The sequence below is a fragment of the Staurois parvus genome, unplaced genomic scaffold (genome assembly GCF_062004578.1).
Source record: "Staurois parvus isolate SC_StPar_1 unplaced genomic scaffold, SC_StPar_1.0 ptg001941l, whole genome shotgun sequence".
Classification (NCBI taxonomy): Eukaryota; Metazoa; Chordata; class Amphibia; order Anura; family Ranidae; genus Staurois; species Staurois parvus.
The window spans coordinates 50,558-72,281 of record NW_028319737.1 but is presented as its reverse complement, the minus strand read 5'-3'; the positions used below and the strand labels follow the sequence as shown (position 1 = coordinate 72,281).

At 46.3% G+C, this 21,724-nt stretch overlaps 1 protein-coding gene and 1 pseudogene across 2 annotated transcripts in view; both read right to left on the bottom strand.

Moving 5' to 3' along the window:
- Nucleotides 1–6,036, bottom strand: part of LOC149433182 (axin-2-like) — a 55,824-nt pseudogene extending 49,788 nt beyond the window's left edge. Inside the window, exon 1 of the transcript XR_016308864.1 lies at nucleotides 5,461–6,036. The product of XR_016308864.1 is annotated as an axin-2-like (transcript). The remainder of the gene's footprint in view (nucleotides 1–5,460) is intronic.
- Nucleotides 6,037–20,715: 14,679 nt separating this feature from the next.
- Nucleotides 20,716–21,724, bottom strand: part of LOC149433181 (centrosomal protein of 112 kDa-like) — a gene marked incomplete at its 5' end in the record, with an annotated part of 50,822 nt that continues 49,813 nt past the window's right edge. The window contains one exon of the mRNA XM_089664549.1: nucleotides 20,716–20,951. Within this exon, the coding sequence (XP_089520675.1) occupies nucleotides 20,945–20,951 (7 nt within the window). The remainder of the gene's footprint in view (nucleotides 20,952–21,724) is intronic.

Here is a 21,724-nt window from a genome sequence, read left to right as displayed (position 1 = left end):
CAACGACCTGCTAACCGCCAAAGCTAATGGCCACTATTCAGTGCTCCTACTCCTTGACCTCTCTGCGGCCTTCGACACAGTCGACCACCCCCTCCTCCTCAAAAAACTACACTCCCTCGGCCTCAGAGATTCTGCTCTCTCCTGGCTCTCATCCTACCTGTCACAACGCTCTTTCAGCGTTACCTATAATGCCACCACCTCCCTCTCACTCCCCCTCTCTGTTGGGGTCCCTCAAGGCTCTGTCCTCGGGCCCCTTCTCTTCTCCATTTACACCTCCTCCCTTGGCCGACTCATACACTCTCACGGCTTCAACTACCACCTCTATGCCGACGACACACAAATCTATCTCTCAACCCCCCACCTCACCCCCTCGGTCTCCGCCCGAATCACACACCTGTTGAGCGACATATCAGACTGGATGTCGCTCCACTTCCTTAAACTGAACCTCTCCAAAACCGAGTTTCTTGTCTTCCCCCCAGCCCGGACACCACCCCCCATTGACTTCTCCATCATGTCCAACAACGCCACCATCAAACCCGCCCCGCAGGCCAGAGTACTTGGTGTTATTTTGGACTCCAACCTATCCTTCCAGCCCCAAGTCCACTCTTTAACAAACTCGTGCAGACTCCACCTCCGCAACATCGCCAAAATCCGCACGTTCCTAACTCCAGAAACCACTAAACAGCTCATCCACTCCCTCATCATATCGCGACTCGACTACTGCAACTCCCTCCTCACTGGCCTGCCTCGCCGCTGGCTATCCCCGCTTCAGTCCATCCTGAATACGGCTGCCAGACTCATTCACCTTTCCAACCGCTCCGTTTCCGCCACCCCTCTCTGCCAATCCCTCCACTGGCTTCCGATTGCGCAACGGATCAAATTCAAAATCCTAACGCTGACATACAAAGCTGTCCACCATACTGCCCCGAACTACATCACTGACCTAATATCCAAGTACCGCCCAACACGCACACTCCGCTCCTCACAAGACCTCCTTCTCTCTAGTTCCCTGGTCTCCTCCTCCCATGCCCGCCTCCAGGACTTCTCCAGGGTGTCACCCATCCTCTGGAACTCCCTGCCCCAACCCATCAGATTATCACCTACTCTCCTCTCCTTTAGGCGCACCCTGAAAACCCATCTCTTCAGGGAAGCCTACCCCACCCCCTGCTAACTTGCCGACCTCCTCCACTCTTCCTACCATTCCATCCCCCACAGCTATCTCCTCCTGTGCCACCATCCCCTCCCTCCTAGATTGTAAGCTTGAAAGAGCAGGGCCCTCGATCCCCTCATGTTTTGCATTGTATTGGTATTGTTCTGTCACATGTTCTGTCCCCTTTGTAATGTACAGCGCTGAGCGAACTATTGGCGCTTTATAAATACTGTATAATAATAATAATAAAATAATATATACACATACATGGGGAACACTATATATCCTGTATATACACATACATGGGGAACACTATATATCCTGTATATACACATACATGGGGAACACTATATATCCTGTATATACACATACATGGAGAACACTATATATCCTGTATATACACATACATGGAGAACACTATATATCCTGTATATACACATACAGTGAAGGAAATGTGTATTTGCCCCCCCCCCCCCGATGGTGAATGTTCGCCCCTCACACAGAAATGATCGGTCTAACAATGGAATGTTCACCCCTCACACAGAAACGATCGGTCAAACAATGGAATGTTCGCCCCTCACACAGAAATGATCGGTCTAACAATGGAATGTTCGCCCCTCACACAGAAACGATCGGTCTAACAATGGAATGTTCGCTCCTCACACAGAAATGATCGGTCTAACAATGGAATGTTCGCCCCTCACACAGAAATGATCGGTCTAACAATGGAATGTTCGCCCCTCACACAGAAATGATCGGTCTAACAATGGAATGTTCGCCCCTCACACAGAAATGATCGGTCTAACAATGGAATGTTCGCCCCTCACACAGAAATGATCGGTCTAACAATGGAATGTTCGCCCCTCACACAGAAATGATCGGTCTAACAATGGAATGTTCGCCCCTCACACAGAAATGATCGGTCTAACAATGGAATGTTCGCCCCTCACACAGAAATGATCGGTCTAACAATGGAATGTTCGGTGTAACACTGAGAGACAGAATACAACAACAAATTCAGCAGAAATGCGTCTAACAAATGATGACAGAACTGCATGTTCATGAGGGAAAGAAGGATTTGATCCCCTATCATTCAGCAGGATTTCTGGCTCCCAGGTGTCTCTCATACAGGTAACAAGCTGAGATTAGAAGCAGTCTCTTAAAGGGAGTGCTGCTAATCTCATTGTGTTACCTGTATAAAAGACACCTGTCCACAGGAGCCATCAAACCATCAGATTCCAAACTCTCCACCATGGCAAAGACCAAAGAGCTGTCCAAGGATGTCAGGGACAAGATGGTAGACCTACACAAGGCTGGACTGGGCTACCAAACTATGGCCAAGCAGCTTGGTGAGAAGGTGACAACAGTTGGTGCAATCATTCACAAATGGAAGAAACACAAAACAAGTGTCAGTCTCCCTAGGTCTGGTGCACCATGCAAGATCTCACCTCGTGGAGTGTCAATGATCATGAGAACAGTGAGGAATCATCCCAGAACTACACGTGAGGATCTTGTCAATGATCCCCAGGCAGCTGGGACCACAGTCACCAAGAGAACAATTGGTAACACACTACGCCGACAAGGACTGAAATCCTGCAGTGCCCGCACGGTCCCTCTGCTCAAGAAAGCCCATGTCCAGGCCCGTCTGAAGTCTGCCACTGAACATCTGAATGATGCCGAGGAGGACTGGTGGGAAGTGTTGTGATCAGAGGAGACCAAAATCCAGCTCTTTGGCATCAACTCAACTCGCCGTGTTTGGAGGAAGAGGAATGCTGCCTATGACCCCAAGAACACCATCCCAACTGTGAAACATGGTGGTGGAAACATTCTGCTTTGGGGGGGTTTCTGCTAAGGGGACAGGACAACTGCACCGCATCAAAGGGACGATGGACGGGGCAATGTACCCTCAAATCTGGGGTGAGAACCTTCTTCCCTCAGCCAGGGCATTGAAAATGGGTGGTGGATGGGTGTTCCAGCATGACAATGACCCAAAACACACGGCCAAGGCAACAAAGGAGCGGCTCAAGAAGAAGCACATTAAGGTCCTGGAGTGGCCTAGCCAGTCTCCACACCTTCATTCGACTGAAAATCTGTGGAGGGAACTGAAAGTTCGAGTTGCCAAACGTCAGCCACCAAACCTTAATGACTTGGAGAGGATCTGCCAAGAGGAGTGGGCCAAAATCCCTCCTGAGATGTGTGCGAACCTGGGGGGCAACTCCAGGAAACGTCTGACCTCTGTGATTGCCAACAAGGGATTGGCCACCAAGTACTAAGTCATGTTTTGTGAAGGGGATCAAATCCTTCTTTCCCTCATGAACATGCAGATCCGTCATCATTTGTTAGACGCATTTCTGCTGAATTTGTTGTTGTATTCTGTCTCTCAGTGTTACACCGAACATTCCATTGTTAGACCGATCATTTCTGTGTGAGGGGCGAACATTCCATTGTTAGACCGATCATTTCTGTGTGAGGGGGAACATTCCATTGTTAGACCGATCATTTCTGTGTGAGGGGGAACATTCCATTGTTAGACCGATCATTTCTGTGTGAGGGACGAACATTCCATTGTTAGACCGATCATTTCTGTGTGAGGGGCGAACATTCCATTGTTAGACCGATCATTTCTGTGTGAGGGGGAACATTCCATTGTTAGACCGATCATTTCTGTGTGAGGGGCGAACATTCCATTGTTAGACCGATCATTTCTGTGTGAGGGGCGAACATTCCATTGTTAGACCGATCATTTCTGTGTGAGGGGCGAACATTCCATTGTTAGACCGATCATTTCTGTGTGAGGGGCGAACGTTCAGCATCAGCAGGGGAGCAAATACACATTTCCTGCACTATACATGGAGAGAACACTATATCCAAGTCTAAGAACTTCACTAACTGCAAACTATACAACAACAAGCAGAGTGCAGGGGTCAGGATTATGTAATGTACAACACAGAGCAGAGTGCAGGGGTCAGGATTATGTAATGTACAACACAGAGCAGAGTGCAGGGGTCAGGACTATGTAATATACAGCATAGAGCAGAGTGCAGGGGTCAGGATTATGTAACATACAACATAGAGCAGATTCAGGGGTCAGGACTATGTAATATACAGCATAGAGCAGAGTGCAGGGGTCAGGACTGTGTAATATACACCATAGAGCAGAGTGCAGGGGTCAGGACTATGTAATATACACCATAGAGCAGAGTGCAGGGGTCAGGATTATGTGATATACAACATAGAGCAGAGTGCAAGGGTCAGGACTATGTAACATACAACATAGAGCAGAGTGCAGGGGTCAGGACTGTGTAATATACACCATAGAGCAGAGTGCAGGGGTCAGGACTGTGTAATATACACCATAGAGCAGAGTGCAGGGGTCAGGACTGTGTAATATACACCATAGAGCAGAGTGCAGGGGTCAGGACTATGTAATATACACCATAGAGCAGAGTGCAGGGGTCAGGACTATGTAATATACAACATAGAGCAGAGTGCAGGGGTCAGGACTATGTAATATACACCATAGAGCAGAGTGCAGGGGTCAGGACTATGTAATATACACCATAGAGCAGAGTGCAGGGGTCAGGACTATGTAATATACACCATAGAGCAGAGTGCAGGGGTCAGGACTATGTAATATACACCATAGAGCAGATTCAGGGGTCAGGACTATGTAATATACAGCATAGAGCAGAGTGCAGGGGTCAGGACTATGTAATATACAGCATAGAGCAGAGTGCAGGGGTCAGGACTATGTAATATACAACATAGAGCAGAGTGCAGGGGTCAGGACTATGTAATATACACCATAGAGCAGAGTGCAGGGGTCAGGACTATGTAATATACAGCATAGAGCAGAGTGCAGGGGTCAGGATTATGTAATATACAGCATAGAGCAGAGTGCAGGGGTCAGGACTATGTATTATACACCATAGAGCAGAGTGCAGGGGTCATGACTATGTAATATACAGCATAGAGCAGAGTGCAGGGGTCAGGACTGTGTAATATAAAGCATAGAGCAGAGTGCAGGGGTCAGGACTATGCTCTCTCCATCCCTTTGAGACTATAGAGAGGCACATCACTGCAGGAACTAATACAGCATAGGGCTCTGGGACACAACATGGGGCTCCAGGACACAGCATGGATCTTTGAGGTGCTGGAATTGTGTTGAAATTCCAGGACAGTCCTGCAGAATCCAGGACAGTTGGGGGGGAGGGGTATAGAGTGGTGATGTCACTCCTGTATTATATACCTTATATCTTCAGGACAGTGATGTCAGAACCCATAAATGAGTAATAATTGGCATGACTTACTTTGTTGTGATAAATACATCGGCCTCCAGTATGGCTTCCCTCCAGACCTGGACCTGCTGCCACTGTGGTGTTGGGGTCCCCTCTTTCCAGGACAGACGGTCACATTCTCCACCCTGACGGTTGTCTTGTCAGATGTCCCTCCATCAGCCTGACAATCTCAAGTTCCACAGACGAGGGGTTAGGGGTACAGGGAATTTTCTGTACATAGTCAGCAATGATTTCTTCTGCCCCACAGAACAGGACAGGGTCCCTTCAAGGACTAGATGGTGGATGGACAATAGCCGCATTGGATGGACAATAGCCGCATTGTCCTTCTTCATAGATCAGTGTGGAAGCCCGGAGCCCTTTGGGCACACAGAGCACTCTACAGACTATACAGCCGCTCATCAGTCATCATGTGCTTAGCTGGCCATAGATGAATACAAAAACAAATGAAAATTCAAACAAAAATGTAAACGTTCTTTGGATCTAACATGCCACGGCCTAATCATTGTTTCTGCTCATCTGCAACAGTAAACATTGTTTTTTCCAATCGATTCCTACGACTATTCCTACTGTTCATGGCCACATCATTATTCTTCAAACAACTGACCTGCAAAAGATTGGAAAATTGTTCATCCGAAAAAAGATTTCCAACATGTTTGTTGACTTTAGACCTTGAAAAGGAAATCAACTGTCACAGTAACCACATGAACCATACGAAAATTGAACAATCGGTCTACTGACTCGAGGTTTCTTCCGATTTTCCATCCATCTATGGCTTGTTTAACATGTTGTCTTCTAGGTGACATATAGAGAGGTAGTACTACGCCTGTACATGTCTATAGGACCAATCATCAATGATCGTATGTAGGATGAGGTCTTCTAGGTGACATATAGTGAGGTAGTACTATGCCTGTACATGTCTATAGGACCAATCATCAATGATCGTATGTAGGATGAGGTCTTCTAGGTGACATATAGAGGTAGTACTATGCCTGTACATGTGTATAGGACCAATCATCAATGATCGTATGTAGGAGGAGGTCTTCTAGGTGACATATAGTGAGGTAGTACTACGCCTGTACATGTGTATAGGACCAATCATCAATGATCGTATGTAGGAGGAGGTCTTCTAGGTGACATATAGAGAGGTAGTACTACGCCTGTACATGTCTATAGGACCAATCATCAATGATCGTATGTAGGATGAGGTCTTCTAGGTGACATATAGAGAGGTAGTACTACGCCTGTACATGTCTATAGGACCAATCATCAATGATCGTATGTAGGATGAGGTCTTCTAGGTGACACATAGAGGTAGTACTATGCCTGTACATGTGTATAGGACCAATCATCAATGATCGTATGTAGGATGAGGTCTTCTAGATGACATATAGAGGTAGTACTACGCCTGTACATGTCTATAGGACCAATCATCAATGATCGTATGTAGGATGAGGTCTTCTAGGTGACATGTAGAGAGGTAGTACTACGCCTGTACATGTCTATAGGACCAATCATCAATGATCGTATGTAGGATGAGGTCTTCTAGGTGACATATAGAGAGGTAGTACTATGCCTGTACATGTCTATAGGACCAATCATCAATGATCGTATGTAGGAGGAGGTCTTCTAGGTGACATATAGAGAGGTAGTACCATACCTGTACATGTCTATAGGACCAATCATCAATGATCGTATGCAGGATGAGGTCTTCTAGGTGACATATAGAGAGGTAGTACTATGCCTGTACATGTCTATAGGACCAATCATCAATGATCGTATGTAGGATGAGGTCTTCTAGGTGACATATAGAGAGGTAGTACTATGCCTGTACATGTCTATAGGACCAATCATCAATGATCGTATGTAGGATGAGGTCTTCTAGGTGACATATAGAGAGGTAGTACTACGCCTGTACATGTCTATAGGACCAATCATCAATGATCGTATGTAGGATGAGGTCTTCTAGGTGACACATAGAGGTAGTACTATGCCTGTACATGTGTATAGGACCAATCATCAATGATCGTATGTAGGATGAGGTCTTCTAGATGACATATAGAGGTAGTACTACGCCTGTACATGTCTATAAGACCAATCATCAATGATCGTATGTAGGATGAGGTCTTCTAGGTGACATGTAGAGAGGTAGTACTACGCCTGTACATGTCTATAGGACCAATCATCAATGATCGTATGTAGGATGAGGTCTTCTAGGTGACATATAGAGAGGTAGTACTATGCCTGTACATGTCTATAGGACCAATCATCAATGATCGTATGTAGGATGAGGTCTTCTAGGTGACATATAGTGAGGTAGTACTATGCCTGTACATGTCTATAGGACCAATCATCAATGATCGTATGTAGGATGAGGTCTTCTAGGTGACATATAGAGGTAGTACTATGCCTGTACATGTGTATAGGACCAATCATCAATGATCGTATGTAGGAGGAGGTCTTCTAGGTGACATATAGAGAGGTAGTACTACGCCTGTACATGTCTATAGGACCAATCATCAATGATCGTATGTAGGATGAGGTCTTCTAGGTGACATATAGAGAGGTAGTACTACGCCTGTACATGTCTATAGGACCAATCATCAATGATCGTATGTAGGATGAGGTCTTCTAGGTGACACATAGAGGTAGTACTATGCCTGTACATGTGTATAGGACCAATCATCAATGATCGTATGTAGGATGAGGTCTTCTAGATGACATATAGAGGTAGTACTACGCCTGTACATGTCTATAGGACCAATCATCAATGATCGTATGTAGGATGAGGTCTTCTAGGTGACATGTAGAGAGGTAGTACTACGCCTGTACATGTCTATAGGACCAATCATCAATGATCGTATGTAGGATGAGGTCTTCTAGGTGACATATAGTGAGGTAGTACTATGCCTGTACATGTCTATAGGACCAATCATCAATGATCGTATGTAGGATGAGGTCTTCTAGGTGACATATAGTGAGGTAGTACTACGCCTGTACATGTCTATAGGACCAATCATCAATGATCGTATGTAGGAGGAGGTCTTCTAGGTGACATATAGAGGTAGTACTACGCCTGTACATGTCTATAGGACCAATCATCAATGATCGTATGCAGGAGGAGGTCTTCTAGGTGACATATAGAGAGGTAGTACTATGCCTGTACATGTCTATAGGACCAATCATCAATGATCGTATGTAGGATGAGGTCTTCTAGGTGACATATAGAGAGGTAGTACTACGCCTGTACATGTCTATAGGACCAATCATCAATGATCGTATGTAGGATGAGGTCTTCTAGGTGACATATAGAGGTAGTACCATACCTGTACATGTCTATAGGACCAATCATCAATGATCGTATGTAGGATGAGGTCTTCTAGGTGACATATAGAGAGGTAGTACCATACCTGTACATGTCTATAGGACCAATCATCAATGATCGTATGTAGGATGAGGTCTTCTAGGTGACATATAGAGGTAGTACTATGCCTGTACATGTCTATAGGACCAATCATCAATGATCGTATGTAGGATGAGGTCTTCTAGGTGACATATAGAGGTAGTACTACGCCTGTACATGTCTATAGGACCAATCATCAATGATCGTATGTAGGATGAGGTCTTCTAGGTGACATATAGAGAGGTAGTACTACGCCTGTACATGTCTATAGGACCAATCATCAATGATCGTATGCAGGAGGAGGTCTTCTAGGTGACATATAGAGAGGTAGTACTACGCCTGTACATGTCTATAGGACCAATCATCAATGATCGTATGTAGGAGGAGGTCTTCTAGGTGACATATAGAGAGGTAGTACCATACCTGTACATGTCTATAGGACCAATCATCAATGATCGTATGTAGGATGAGGTCTTCTAGGTGACATATAGAGAGGTAGTACTACGCCTGTACATGTCTATAGGACCAATCATCAATGATCGTATGTAGGATGAGGTCTTCTAGGTGACATATAGAGAGGTAGTACTACGCCTGTACATGTCTATAGGACCAATCATCAATGATCGTATGTAGGATGAGGTCTTCTAGGTGACACATAGAGGTAGTACTATGCCTGTACATGTGTATAGGACCAATCATCAATGATCGTATGTAGGATGAGGTCTTCTAGGTGACACATAGAGGTAGTACTATGCCTGTACATGTGTATAGGACCAATCATCAATGATCGTATGTAGGATGAGGTCTTCTAGATGACATATAGAGGTAGTACTACGCCTGTACATGTCTATAAGACCAATCATCAATGATCGTATGTAGGATGAGGTCTTCTAGGTGACATGTAGAGAGGTAGTACTACGCCTGTACATGTCTATAGGACCAATCATCAATGATCGTATGTAGGATGAGGTCTTCTAGGTGACATATAGTGAGGTAGTACTATGCCTGTACATGTCTATAGGACCAATCATCAATGATCGTATGTAGGATGAGGTCTTCTAGGTGACATATAGTGAGGTAGTACTATGCCTGTACATGTCTATAGGACCAATCATCAATGATCGTATGTAGGAGGAGGTCTTCTAGGTGACATATAGAGGTAGTACTACGCCTGTACATGTCTATAGGACCAATCATCAATGATCGTATGCAGGAGGAGGTCTTCTAGGTGACATATAGAGAGGTAGTACTATGCCTGTACATGTCTATAGGACCAATCATCAATGATCGTATGTAGGATGAGGTCTTCTAGGTGACATATAGAGAGGTAGTACTACGCCTGTACATGTCTATAGGACCAATCATCAATGATCGTATGTAGGAGGAGGTCTTCTAGGTGACACATAGAGGTAGTACTATGCCTGTACATGTGTATAGGACCAATCATCAATGATCGTATGTAGGATGAGGTCTTCTAGGTGACATATAGAGAGGTAGTACCACACCTGTACATGTCTATAGGACCAATCATCAATGATCGTATGTAGGAGGAGGTCTTCTAGGTAACATATAGAGAGGTAGTACTACGCCTGTACATGTCTATAGGACCAATCATCAATGATCGTATGTAGGAGGAGGTCTTCTAGGTGACATATAGAGGTAGTACTACGCCTGTACATGTCTATAGGACCAATCATCAATGATCGTATGTAGGAGGAGGTCTTCTAGGTGACATATAGAGAGGTAGTACTATGCCTGCACATGTCTATAGGACCAATCATCAATGATCGTATGTAGGAGGAGGTCTTCTAGGTGACATATAGAGAGGTAGTACTATGCCTGTACATGTCTATAGGACCAATCATCAATGATCGTATGTAGGATGAGGTCTTCTAGGTGATATATAGAGAGATAGTACTATGCCTGTACATGTCTATAGGACCAATCATCAATGATCGTATGTAGGATGAGGTCTTCTAGGTGACATATAGAGAGGTAGTACCATACCTGTACATGTCTATAGGACCAATCATCAATGATCGTATGTAGGATGAGGTCTTCTAGGTGACATATAGAGGTAGTACTACGCCTGTACATGTCTATAGGACCAATCATCAATGATCGTATGTAGGATGAGGTCTTCTAGGTGACATATAGAGAGGTAGTACTACGCCTGTACATGTCTATAGGACCAATCATCAATGATCGTATGTAGGATGAGGTCTTCTAGGTGACATATAGAGAGGTAGTACCATACCTGTACATGTCTATAGGACCAATCATCAATGATCGTATGTAGGATGAGGTCTTCTAGGTGACATATAGAGAGGTAGTACTATGCCTGTACATGTCTATAGGACCAATCATCAATGATCGTATGTAGGATGAGGTCTTCTAGGTGACATATAGAGGTAGTACTACGCCTGTACATGTCTATAGGACCAATCATCAATGATCGTATGTAGGATGAGGTCTTCTAGGTGACATATAGAGAGGTAGTACCATACCTGTACATGTCTATAGGACCACTCATCAATGATCGTATGTAGGATGAGGTCTTCTAGGTGATATATAGAGAGGTAGTACTATGCCTGTACATGTCTATAGGACCAATCATCAATGATCGTATGTAGGATGAGGTCTTCTAGGTGATATATAGAGAGGTAGTACTATGCCTGTACATGTCTATAGGACCAATCATCAATGATCGTATGTAGGATGAGGTCTTCTAGGTGACATATAGAGAGGTAGTACTATGCCTGTACATGTCTATAGGACCAATCATCAATGATCGTATGTAGGATGAGGTCTTCTAGGTGACATATAGAGAGGTAGTACCATACCTGTACATGTCTATAGGACCACTCATCAATGATCGTATGTAGGATGAGGTCTTCTAGGTGACATATAGAGAGGTAGTACTATGCCTGTACATGTCTATAGGACCAATCATCAATGATCGTATGTAGGATGAGGTCTTCTAGGTGACACATAGAGGTAGTACTATGCCTGTACATGTGTATAGGACCAATCATCAATGATCGTATGTAGGATGAGGTCTTCTAGATGACATATAGAGGTAGTACTACGCCTGTACATGTCTATAGGACCAATCATCAATGATCGTATGTAGGATGAGGTCTTCTAGGTGACATATAGAGAGGTAGTACCATACCTGTACATGTCTATAGGACCACTCATCAATGATCGTATGTAGGATGAGGTCTTCTAGGTGACATATAGAGAGGTAGTACTATGCCTGTACATGTCTATAGGACCACTCATCAATGATCGTATGTAGGATGAGGTCTTCTAGGTGACATATAGAGAGGTAGTACTATGCCTGTACATGTCTATAGGACCACTCATCAATGATCGTATGTAGGATGAGGTCTTCTAGGTGACATATAGAGAGGTAGTACTGTACATCGAGACTTCTATCACTATTTGTAACACTTCCCAGTATTTTATGGGCTTTAGTAGCTGCCTCTTGGTACTGAGTCTTGGTACTTCATGCCAAGCTTCTCTTTACCCCACCATTGTGCTGTCCTCCATTCATTGCAGAGGAGGTCATGCCATTTGCATGGTCTAAGCCCCAATTCTACATTAAATCATTTATTTTCCTGTCTATAAAAGGAGCAATCTCTTTTATGTGGTGTATAAGCAGCTTCCTAGAGCTCAGCTAACCAGTGGCTGGACAGCCCCAAGGCCCAGGGCCATCTACATAACAGCAGCAATCAGCAGAAGAGTGTAAACACAACTTCAAATGTTGGAGGGCCTGGGGCTTAGAGCTGATTGAGAGGCCTCCAGCCCCACCTATTAGAGCCTTTCATGTTCTCTGGAGAGGTCAGGCCCGGGGTCATGCTGGGTGACCCCTTCAAACCTTGGCCATTTCACCAGTGACATGTGGCTGTCTGCAATTATCAGCTGGCTAACACTTAAATTGTTAGTTTGTGCTATTGTGTTACTTTTGTCGGCCTCTTGTGATTTACTGGCTCTAAACATGGTCCCCTGGAGGGTTCAGAGCACACCGAGGATCCAACCTTGTAACTAATAGTTAGAAATTAACCTTCTTTTAGTGGGGTGGTGTCAATGGACACAAAGGGTTTTAGTGAAGGTGGAAATGGTGCTTTCACCTGCTGGAAGATCAAACATTGCCATTTATGGGCCACGCATGTCCTGCAGGCCTCCGGGGGGGCCCCGGGCAGGAGATTAGCTGCACTTTACACTTTCATCTATAGGTTGTTTATCTAGAGAAAGACTCACGTAGGGGCAACAAGTCCACCAACACAGCTTTGTCATTGTATGAAACTGTAAGTGAAGAACCGATGGCGCTCCACACCTTGGGATGGTCAGATGTCTACAGGCTGACACCCTTTGACTGTTCCAGGCACACCAGAAATACGAGGGGTCTGCAGGAAACGTCAAGAGTTTCTTATTAACCAGCAACCTGATGGATCTGATCCGGGATTATCTTCTAGAAGTAGACACTGGGGCCCATTCCCAGGAAATCTTCAGCGGGAAAAGAGGGCTGCCAGTTACCAGGCTACTGACACAAAGCTTGGGAGCCCCAGGAGATGACAGCAGTTGGGAATAGGCACAGATAGAGCAGTAAGAACAATGTTAAAGGGATTTCACGTACCCCGCTGGTGCTCCATCCAGCCTGGGCCGCTGTATCCCACGCTCCCAGCAGCAGGCTGACGCCCTCTCGGTGGCCCCTCTTCACATCTCGTCACAGCGGCCATGGAGAATCTGAGTGAGTGACTAGCAGGGGATTAATCCACCTCCATCAGTCTACAATTCCCCATCTAGAGGGGGAAGCCAACTCCACTGCTGGCAGGAGCTTCACTCCACACATTTCTCATTTACAGCCAGTCAGCGCAGTGACTCCAATTTCCACCATGGGCGTCCGCCATCTTTATGCGGTTCACCTTTAGAGGTGCCGGGACACTCATATTATAAATGGCCCTGTAGCGGAGCCTGGGAAAGGTAACCACTGTGTACCCTGGGTCCAGGTCTGCCATCTTCTCAGCTTAATGTGGCCCTGCAGCTTGAGAGGTAGGTTGCACAGCGTCCTACTTTCTATACAGGAAAGGCAACCAGTGTGTTCCCTTGTTCCAAGTTCCCCCCTCCTCTGCAGCATGAGAGGTAGGTTGCACAGGGTCCTATCTTCTATAGAGGAAAGGAAACCAGAGTGTTCCCTTGTTCCAGGTTCCCCCCTCCTCTGCAGCACGAGAGGTAGGTTGCACAGGGTTATATCTTCTATACAGGAAAGGCAACCAGTGTGTTCCCTTGTTCCAGGTTCCCCCCTCCTCTGCAGCATGAGAAGTAGGTTGCACAGGGTCCTATCTTCTATACAGGAAAGGAAACCAGAGTGTTCCCTTGTTCCAGGTTCCCCCCTCCTCTGCAGCATGAGAGGTAGGTTGCACAGGGTCCTATCTTCTATACAGGAAAGGAAACCAGAATGTTCCCTTGTTCCAGGTTCCCCCCTCCTCTGCAGCATGAGAGGTAGGTTGCACAGGGTCCTATCTTCTATACAGGAAAGGAAACCAGAGTGTTCCCTTGTTCCAGGTTCCCCCTTCCTCTGCAGCATGAGAGGTAGGTTGCACAGGGTCCTATCTTCTATACAGGAAAGGAAACCAGAGTGTTCCCTTGTTCCAGGTTCCCCCCTCCTCTGCAGCATGAGAGGTAGGTTGCACAGGGTTCTATCTTCTATACAGGAAAGGCAACCAGTGTGTTCCCTTGTTCAAGGTTTCCCCCTCCTCTGCAGCATGAGAGGTAGGTTGCACAGGGTTCTATCTTCTATACAGGAAAGGAAACCAGAATGTTCCCTTGTTCCAGGTTCCCCCCTCCTCTGCAGCATGAGAGGTAGGTTGCACAGGGTTCTATCTTCTATACAGGAAAGGCAACCAGTGTGTTCCCTTGTTCAAGGTTTCCCCCTCCTCTGCAGCACGAGAGGTAGGTTGCACAGGGTTCTATCTTCTATACAGGAAAGGCAACCAGTGTGTTCCCTTGTTCAAGGTTTCCCCCTCCTCTGCAGCACGAGAGGTAGGTTGCACAGGGTCCCATCTTCTACACACATCAATGTATGGGTACAGCTGCGACCGTTGCTGCACATAACTTGAGATTCCCAAAACAGGCTGGTAACTCTTACCAGAAAATATTCTTCCTCCAGCTCTTGTATTCACTTTGCTGGCCTCGATTCTTCAAGCTACATCAAACGAATTGCATCGGCAACATTTATCTGTCTGTGTATGAGGCTCTCTGAATATATAAACTCCCAGCATCCTCTGCAGCCCCCCCCTGAACAGCCAGACAATGGGCACTTTACAGGTGTCTATGTGCTTGGCATGCCTCACACATGGTGATGTCATGGTCTGGATGAGGATGAAAGTGCTGGCTTTGTTGTCACCGGCAGGGAGAGGTGAGAGGAAGGCAAATATTGACTGTAGGATTATAATTGCAGGTCGGGAGATAAGACGATGGAGAGTGAAAACACAGCTGGCCATGTGACAGCCAACAGCACCAATCCAGCCTTCCTAATGGAAATGTTTGACTTTCCTGGTCACCAAGGACCACAAACGGTCTGTCTGTGGAGTCTGCGGTCACATGGTGTCACATTGCTCCAACCATTCCATGGAAGCCACCATGAGAAGACGCTCTTCAGCCGGCCATACACCACAAGAGCTCTCCTCAGAACCTTTCATTCTGGATATCATTTCTAATAGGGAACGGAGGAAAATTGACAATCATTTTTGACCAAAGTGACGGAAAAAAAAATTGAAGGAGAATGATGGAAAGTTTTTCTCGAATGAATAAAATTTGAAGATGAAAGAATGTTTTCATTCTGGGAATTCCATTCATTCCAAAATCAAATGTCAAAAGCAAATGACCTGTTGGAGTGCTTTCACGGGATGTTTGTAAAGTCTCTGATGGCATTCTCAAATGTACTGACCAGATTGTTCATATGAATCTGTGTGAAAATCTACCCGTGTATGGTCAGCTTCACCAGAACTCACCGTTTTCAGATCATGGGGGGTTCTTCTCCATCGTTGGAAAATCTTCAGACCTGGCAAAGCTGGCCATACAAATTCTTAGTTCTGGCAAAGCTGGCCATACAAATTCTTAGTTCTGGTAAAACAGGCCAAATTTTCAGTTCTGGTAAAGCTGGCCAACAAATTTTCAGTTCTGGTAAAGCTGGCCAAATGTTCAGTTCTGGTAAAGCTGGCCATACAAATTTTCAGTTCTGGTAAAGCTGGCCAAAGTCTTAGTTCTGGTAAAACTGGCCAAATTTTCAGTTCTGGTAAAGCTGGCCAAAGTCTTAGTTCTGGTAAAGCTGGCCAAAGTCTTAGTTCTGGTAAAGCTGGCCAAAGTCTTAGTTCTGGTAAAGCTGGCCAAAGTCTTAGTTCTGGTAAAGCTGGCCAAAGTCTTAGTTCTGGTAAAACTGGCCAAATTTTCAGTTCTGGTAAAGCTGGCCAAATTTTCAGTTCTGGTAAAGCTGGCCAAAGTCTTAGTTCTGGTAAAACTGGCCAAATTTTCAGTTCTGGTAAAGCTGGCCAAAGTCTTAGTTCTGGTAAAGCTGGCCAAAGTCTTAGTTCTGGTAAAGCTGGCCAAAGTCTTAGTTCTGGTAAAACTGGCCAGATTTTCAGTTCTGGTAAAGCTGGCCAAATTTTCAGTTCTGGTAAAGCTGGCCAAAGTCTTAGTTCTGGGAAAGCTGGCCATACAAATTTTCAGTTCTGGTAAAGCTGGCCAAAGTCTTAGTTCTGGTAAAACTGGCCAAATTTTCAGTTCTGGTAAAGCTGGCCAAAGTCTTAGTTCTGGGAAAGCTGGCCAAAGTCTTAGTTCTGGTAAAGCTGGCCAAAGTCTTAGTTCTGGTAAAGCTGGCCAAAGTCTTAGTTCTGGTAAAACTGGCCAAATTTTCAGTTCTGGTAAAGCTGGCCAAAGTCTTAGTTCTGGGAAAGCTGGCCATACAAAGTTAGTTCTGGGAAAGTTGGCCAAATTTTCAGTTCTGGTAAAGCTGGTACCCAGATGACAAGATCCCCCTTCATGAGCCCTACATGACCAGAGGCAATACAAGTGAACGGGCAAATTGCGGCGACTTTCCATTTGACTGGCTCTGCTGCATCATTATTGATCACGTCTAATAAACATCTGTGTATGTGCTGGAGAACCAATCATTATCCAGGGATCGTCTTTAACCGATTGTATACTTGTATAAATGATCCACTGATATTTGAAGCTGACCACAAAATGCAAAACCCTATTGGAGTAATTGCAACGTTCGATATACGAATCAACAAATGTCTCGTTGGTTGGACAATCACTAACTGCTACGTGTGTGGCCGCCATAAGCTGGGCTGCGGTGAATATTAGGAGATAACCGGGAGGCCAATGATCACAAGAATCCGTCAATCCTTCATCTTCCGTCAAGATGGGCGCTCTAGATCTTCAGAGGAAGGATGTCTTTTCATTCGGCATTGTTCTAGATCGAAGGGAACGCTCGTCCTCCTTAATGCTCTTCCTTATAAAGGCGCTTTTTGAAAATAATTCTGAATGCCAGAAGAAAGTTATCTCATTAGCCCCTTTTTATGGCGGACTGAATAGCGGACTGTCTGTCTTTAGTTGATAGTATCAAAGAATCCGCCGCCACAAAAGCATGTCTAATTTTAAGGAAGTTTTTGCAAGCCGACTTAAAACCGATCGACTCATTTCACTTTCTGCAACTTGCAATTTTGTATCAAAAAAAAGGAGCGAATTCCTTTGATAGGAGCTTTAAAGATCTGCCTTTCCCTAATGGCAAGATTTAAAAGCGGTGACCTTTCTGCGGGAAATATCAAAGTACAGAAGACGCTCGTCTTTTCAAACGCCGTTGACCTTGTCGGCTCAAACTTTTCCCCCCAAAATGCAATAATTGATGTTTTCTTCCCTTTTTTTTTTTTTTTTTGCTGCTGTCGGCAGAACCGAGCCTCTTACCTGGATTTAGCCGCCGCGCTCCTCCGCCACTCGGTAATAGGCAAAACCGCCTCAACGGCCTTCATTTCTGCGATCTCTCCCTATTGTCAGCATTTACTATTCAATCCCGCCGGAAGAGAGCTGGAAGCGCAATTAAAGTGCACAGAAAGGGGAACAACGGTGGAGGAGCTGAAGGGGGGGGGGGGTGTCAATCGGAAATTGATGGGACTACAGCTGACGCCCTTAAAGGGAAAGGAGCGTGCGATTTCTGAGACACATTACTGTTCATATCCCTTTTCATGGCGGTACTTTATATATCATAGGTCTCCCTCTAGTGGTGACCTGTGTGACAGACAGTGCAATCAACACCTTTGTTGAACAACTAAGATAAAATCCATTTGCTGCCATCACCAGCGATCTCCAACCCATTGGAGACGACACTACAGAGGGCAAAGAAATAACTGCAATACTAAAGGAACCAATCAGATCCAGCTACAGAGCCCAGTCACATGGGGCGGATGGGCAATGGCAGAATGAACCGGAAATATAAAATGTTTCACAGCAAACAAGAGCCACCTATCAGAGTCCGCCTAGAGCCCACGTGGTCATATCTCTGAAAAATGGCAGCAGATTCCATACACAGACCACCAATGTGGAGCAATACTCCCCAACCTCAGCCCCCCAGTACCCCCACAAGGCCTGCTTCATAGGATTTCCATACAGGTGCTTTACATGAATGTCAATGGCTGGGAATCGAAGGGAAACATGAGGGGACCTGAGGACGAAGGTTGGGAAACAATGATGTAGAGCCGTGGGCTCCAAACTGCGACCCATGGGCCACACGTGGCCCTTTGCATGTTTTTATCCAGATATGACACTTCCTCCCACTGACACCAATGTTCAGGCACCATCTCTTCCATTAACACCAACTCTTGGTGTATAATTCCTCCCACTGACACCAATGATGGGGCACTATTCCTCCCACTGACACCAATGATGGGGCACCATTCCTCCCACTGACACCAATGATGGGGCACCATTCCTCCCACTGACACCAATGATGGGGCACCATTCCTCCCACTGACACCAATGATGGGGCACTATTCCTTTCACTGACACCAATGATGGGGCACCATTCCTCCTACTGACACCAATGATGGGGCACCATTCCTCCTACTGACACTAATGATAGGGCACTATTCCTCCCACTGACACCAACAATGGGGCACTATTCCTTTCACTGACACCAATGATGGGGCACCATTCCTCCTACTGACACCAATGATGGGGCACTATTCCTCCCACTGACACCAACAATGGGGCACTATTCCTCCCACTGATACCAATGATGGGGCACCATTCCTCCTACTGACACCAATGATGGGGCACTATTCCTCCCACTGACACCAACAATGGGGCACTATTCCTTTCACTGACACCAATGATGGGGCACCATTCCTCCTACTGACACCAATGATGGGGCACCATTCCTCCTACTGACACCAACAATGGGGCACTATTCCTCCCACTGACACCAATGATGGGGCACTATTCCTCCCGCTGACACCAATGATGGGGCACTATTCCTCCCACTGACACCAATGGTGGGGCACTATTCCTCCCGCTGACACCAATGATGGGGCACTATTCCTCCCACTGACACCAATGATGGGGCACTATTCCTCCCACTGACACCAATGATGGGACACTATTCCTCCCACCAATGGTGGGGCACTACTCCTCCCGCTGACACCAATGATGGGGCACTATTCCTCCCACTGACACCAATGATGGGGCACTATTCCTCCCACTGACACCAATGGTGGGGCACTACTCCTCCCGCTGACACCAATGATGGGACACTATTCCTCCCACTGACACCAATGATGGGGCACTATTCCTCCCACTGACACCAATGATGGGGCACTATTCCTCCCACTGACACCAATGATGGGGCACTATTCCTCCCACTGACACCAGTGATGGGACACTATTCCTGACACTGACACCAATGATGGGGCACTATTCCTCCCACTGATACCAATGATGAGACACTATTCCTCCCACTGACACCAATGATGGGACACTATTCCTCCCACCAATGGTGGGGCACTACTCCTCCCGCTGACACCAATGATGGGGCACTATTCCTCCCACTGACACCAATGATGGGACACTATTCCCCCCACTGATACCAATGATGGGGCACTATTCCTCCCACTGACACCAATGATGGGGCACTATTCCTCCCACTGACACCAATGATGGGGCACTATTCCTCCCACTGACACCAATGAGGGAGCACTATTCCTCCCACTGACACCAATGATGGGGCACTATTCCTCCCACTGACACCAAGGATGGGGCACCATTCCTCCTACTGACACCAATGATGGGGCACTATTCCTCCCACTGACACCAAGGATGGGGCACCATTCCTCCTACTGACACCAAGGATGGGGCACTATTCCTCCCACTGACACCAATGATGGGGCACTATTCCTCCTACTGACACCAAGGATGGGGCACCATTCCTCCTACTGACACCAAGGATGGGGCACTATTCCTCCCACTGACACCAATGCTGAGCTCGCACAGTGCCATCATTCCATCTCCATGAAGTCTTCAATGGAGACCAACATCTACAGTCCAATCGCACCCCCCCTTCCCCACCCACAGCCGCCATATACAGAGAAGACATGCGGGGCCCTTACTGGTTACCCACTGCACACAAACCTCCAAGCACCCAATCAGGGGTGACATTAATGGATCCCACTTTCTGATTGGCTGCCATAGATCACACTGGCTGTACACTACCAGCACCGGGTCATGAAGTAAGCAGCAATCCGTTCCATAGAGTGTAAGCTCCTCGGCCTAGCCTGTGTGGGATGGGATGAAGAAATGACAAACTCAGATGGTAGAAAATAAATATTTAATGTTAGGTCAGCACTGGATACAAAGATATAAAAATATAAAATGTGTAACCATGGCGATAACAGGAGACGGCCCATGGGAGGGGAGGAGACATCTGACACAAGGAATGTAACAGCCAATCAGATGAGAGAGTGTGTATGACATGGGATATAAAGGGCTCAGGGTGCGGTCGGTCGGTCGGTCCTGATGAGCGTCTCTCTTGTATGGAGATCACAGTCTGGAATGGAATTTATATCATGACAATAAATCGTTCTGTATACTCCACATACCTGCCACTAGTCCGGTCCGGGGACCCCCCACACGGCAGCTACAGTCCCTCTCAGATCCCACGGCTGCAGTCAGGATCAGAGCAATGTGCACAGAATCGCCTACCATCCCTACAGCTTCCACATTCATGTCACGGCCCCACCTCCTCCAATCAGATAACACTTTGTATTCATTCAGAAAATTCAAAGAGCACCCATGCCCCCAGCATGAATAGATTCCGCATGCAACAATAGAGCCCCCCAGCAACAATAGAGCCCCCTAGCAACAATAGAGCCCCCCTCAGCAACAACAGATCCTATCCAGAAACAATAGGCTCCATCCAGAAACAATAGGCTCCATCCAGAAACAATAGACTCCCCCAGCAACAATATAGCCCCCCTCAGCAACAACAGATCCTGTCCAGAAACAATAGACTCCCCAGCAACAACAGACCCCACCCCAGCAACAACAGATCCTGTCCAGAAACAATAGACTCCCCAGCAACAACAGACCCCACCCCAGCAACAACAGATCCTAGCCAGAAACAATAGACTCCCCAGCAACAACAGACCCCACCCCAGCAACAACAGATCCTATCCAGAAACAATAGACTCCCCAGCAACAACAGGCCCCACCTCAGCAACAACAGATCCTATCCAGAAACAATAGACTCCATCCAGAAACAATAGACTCCCCCAGCAACAATAGAGCCCCTCTCAGCAACAACAGATCCTAGCCAGAAAC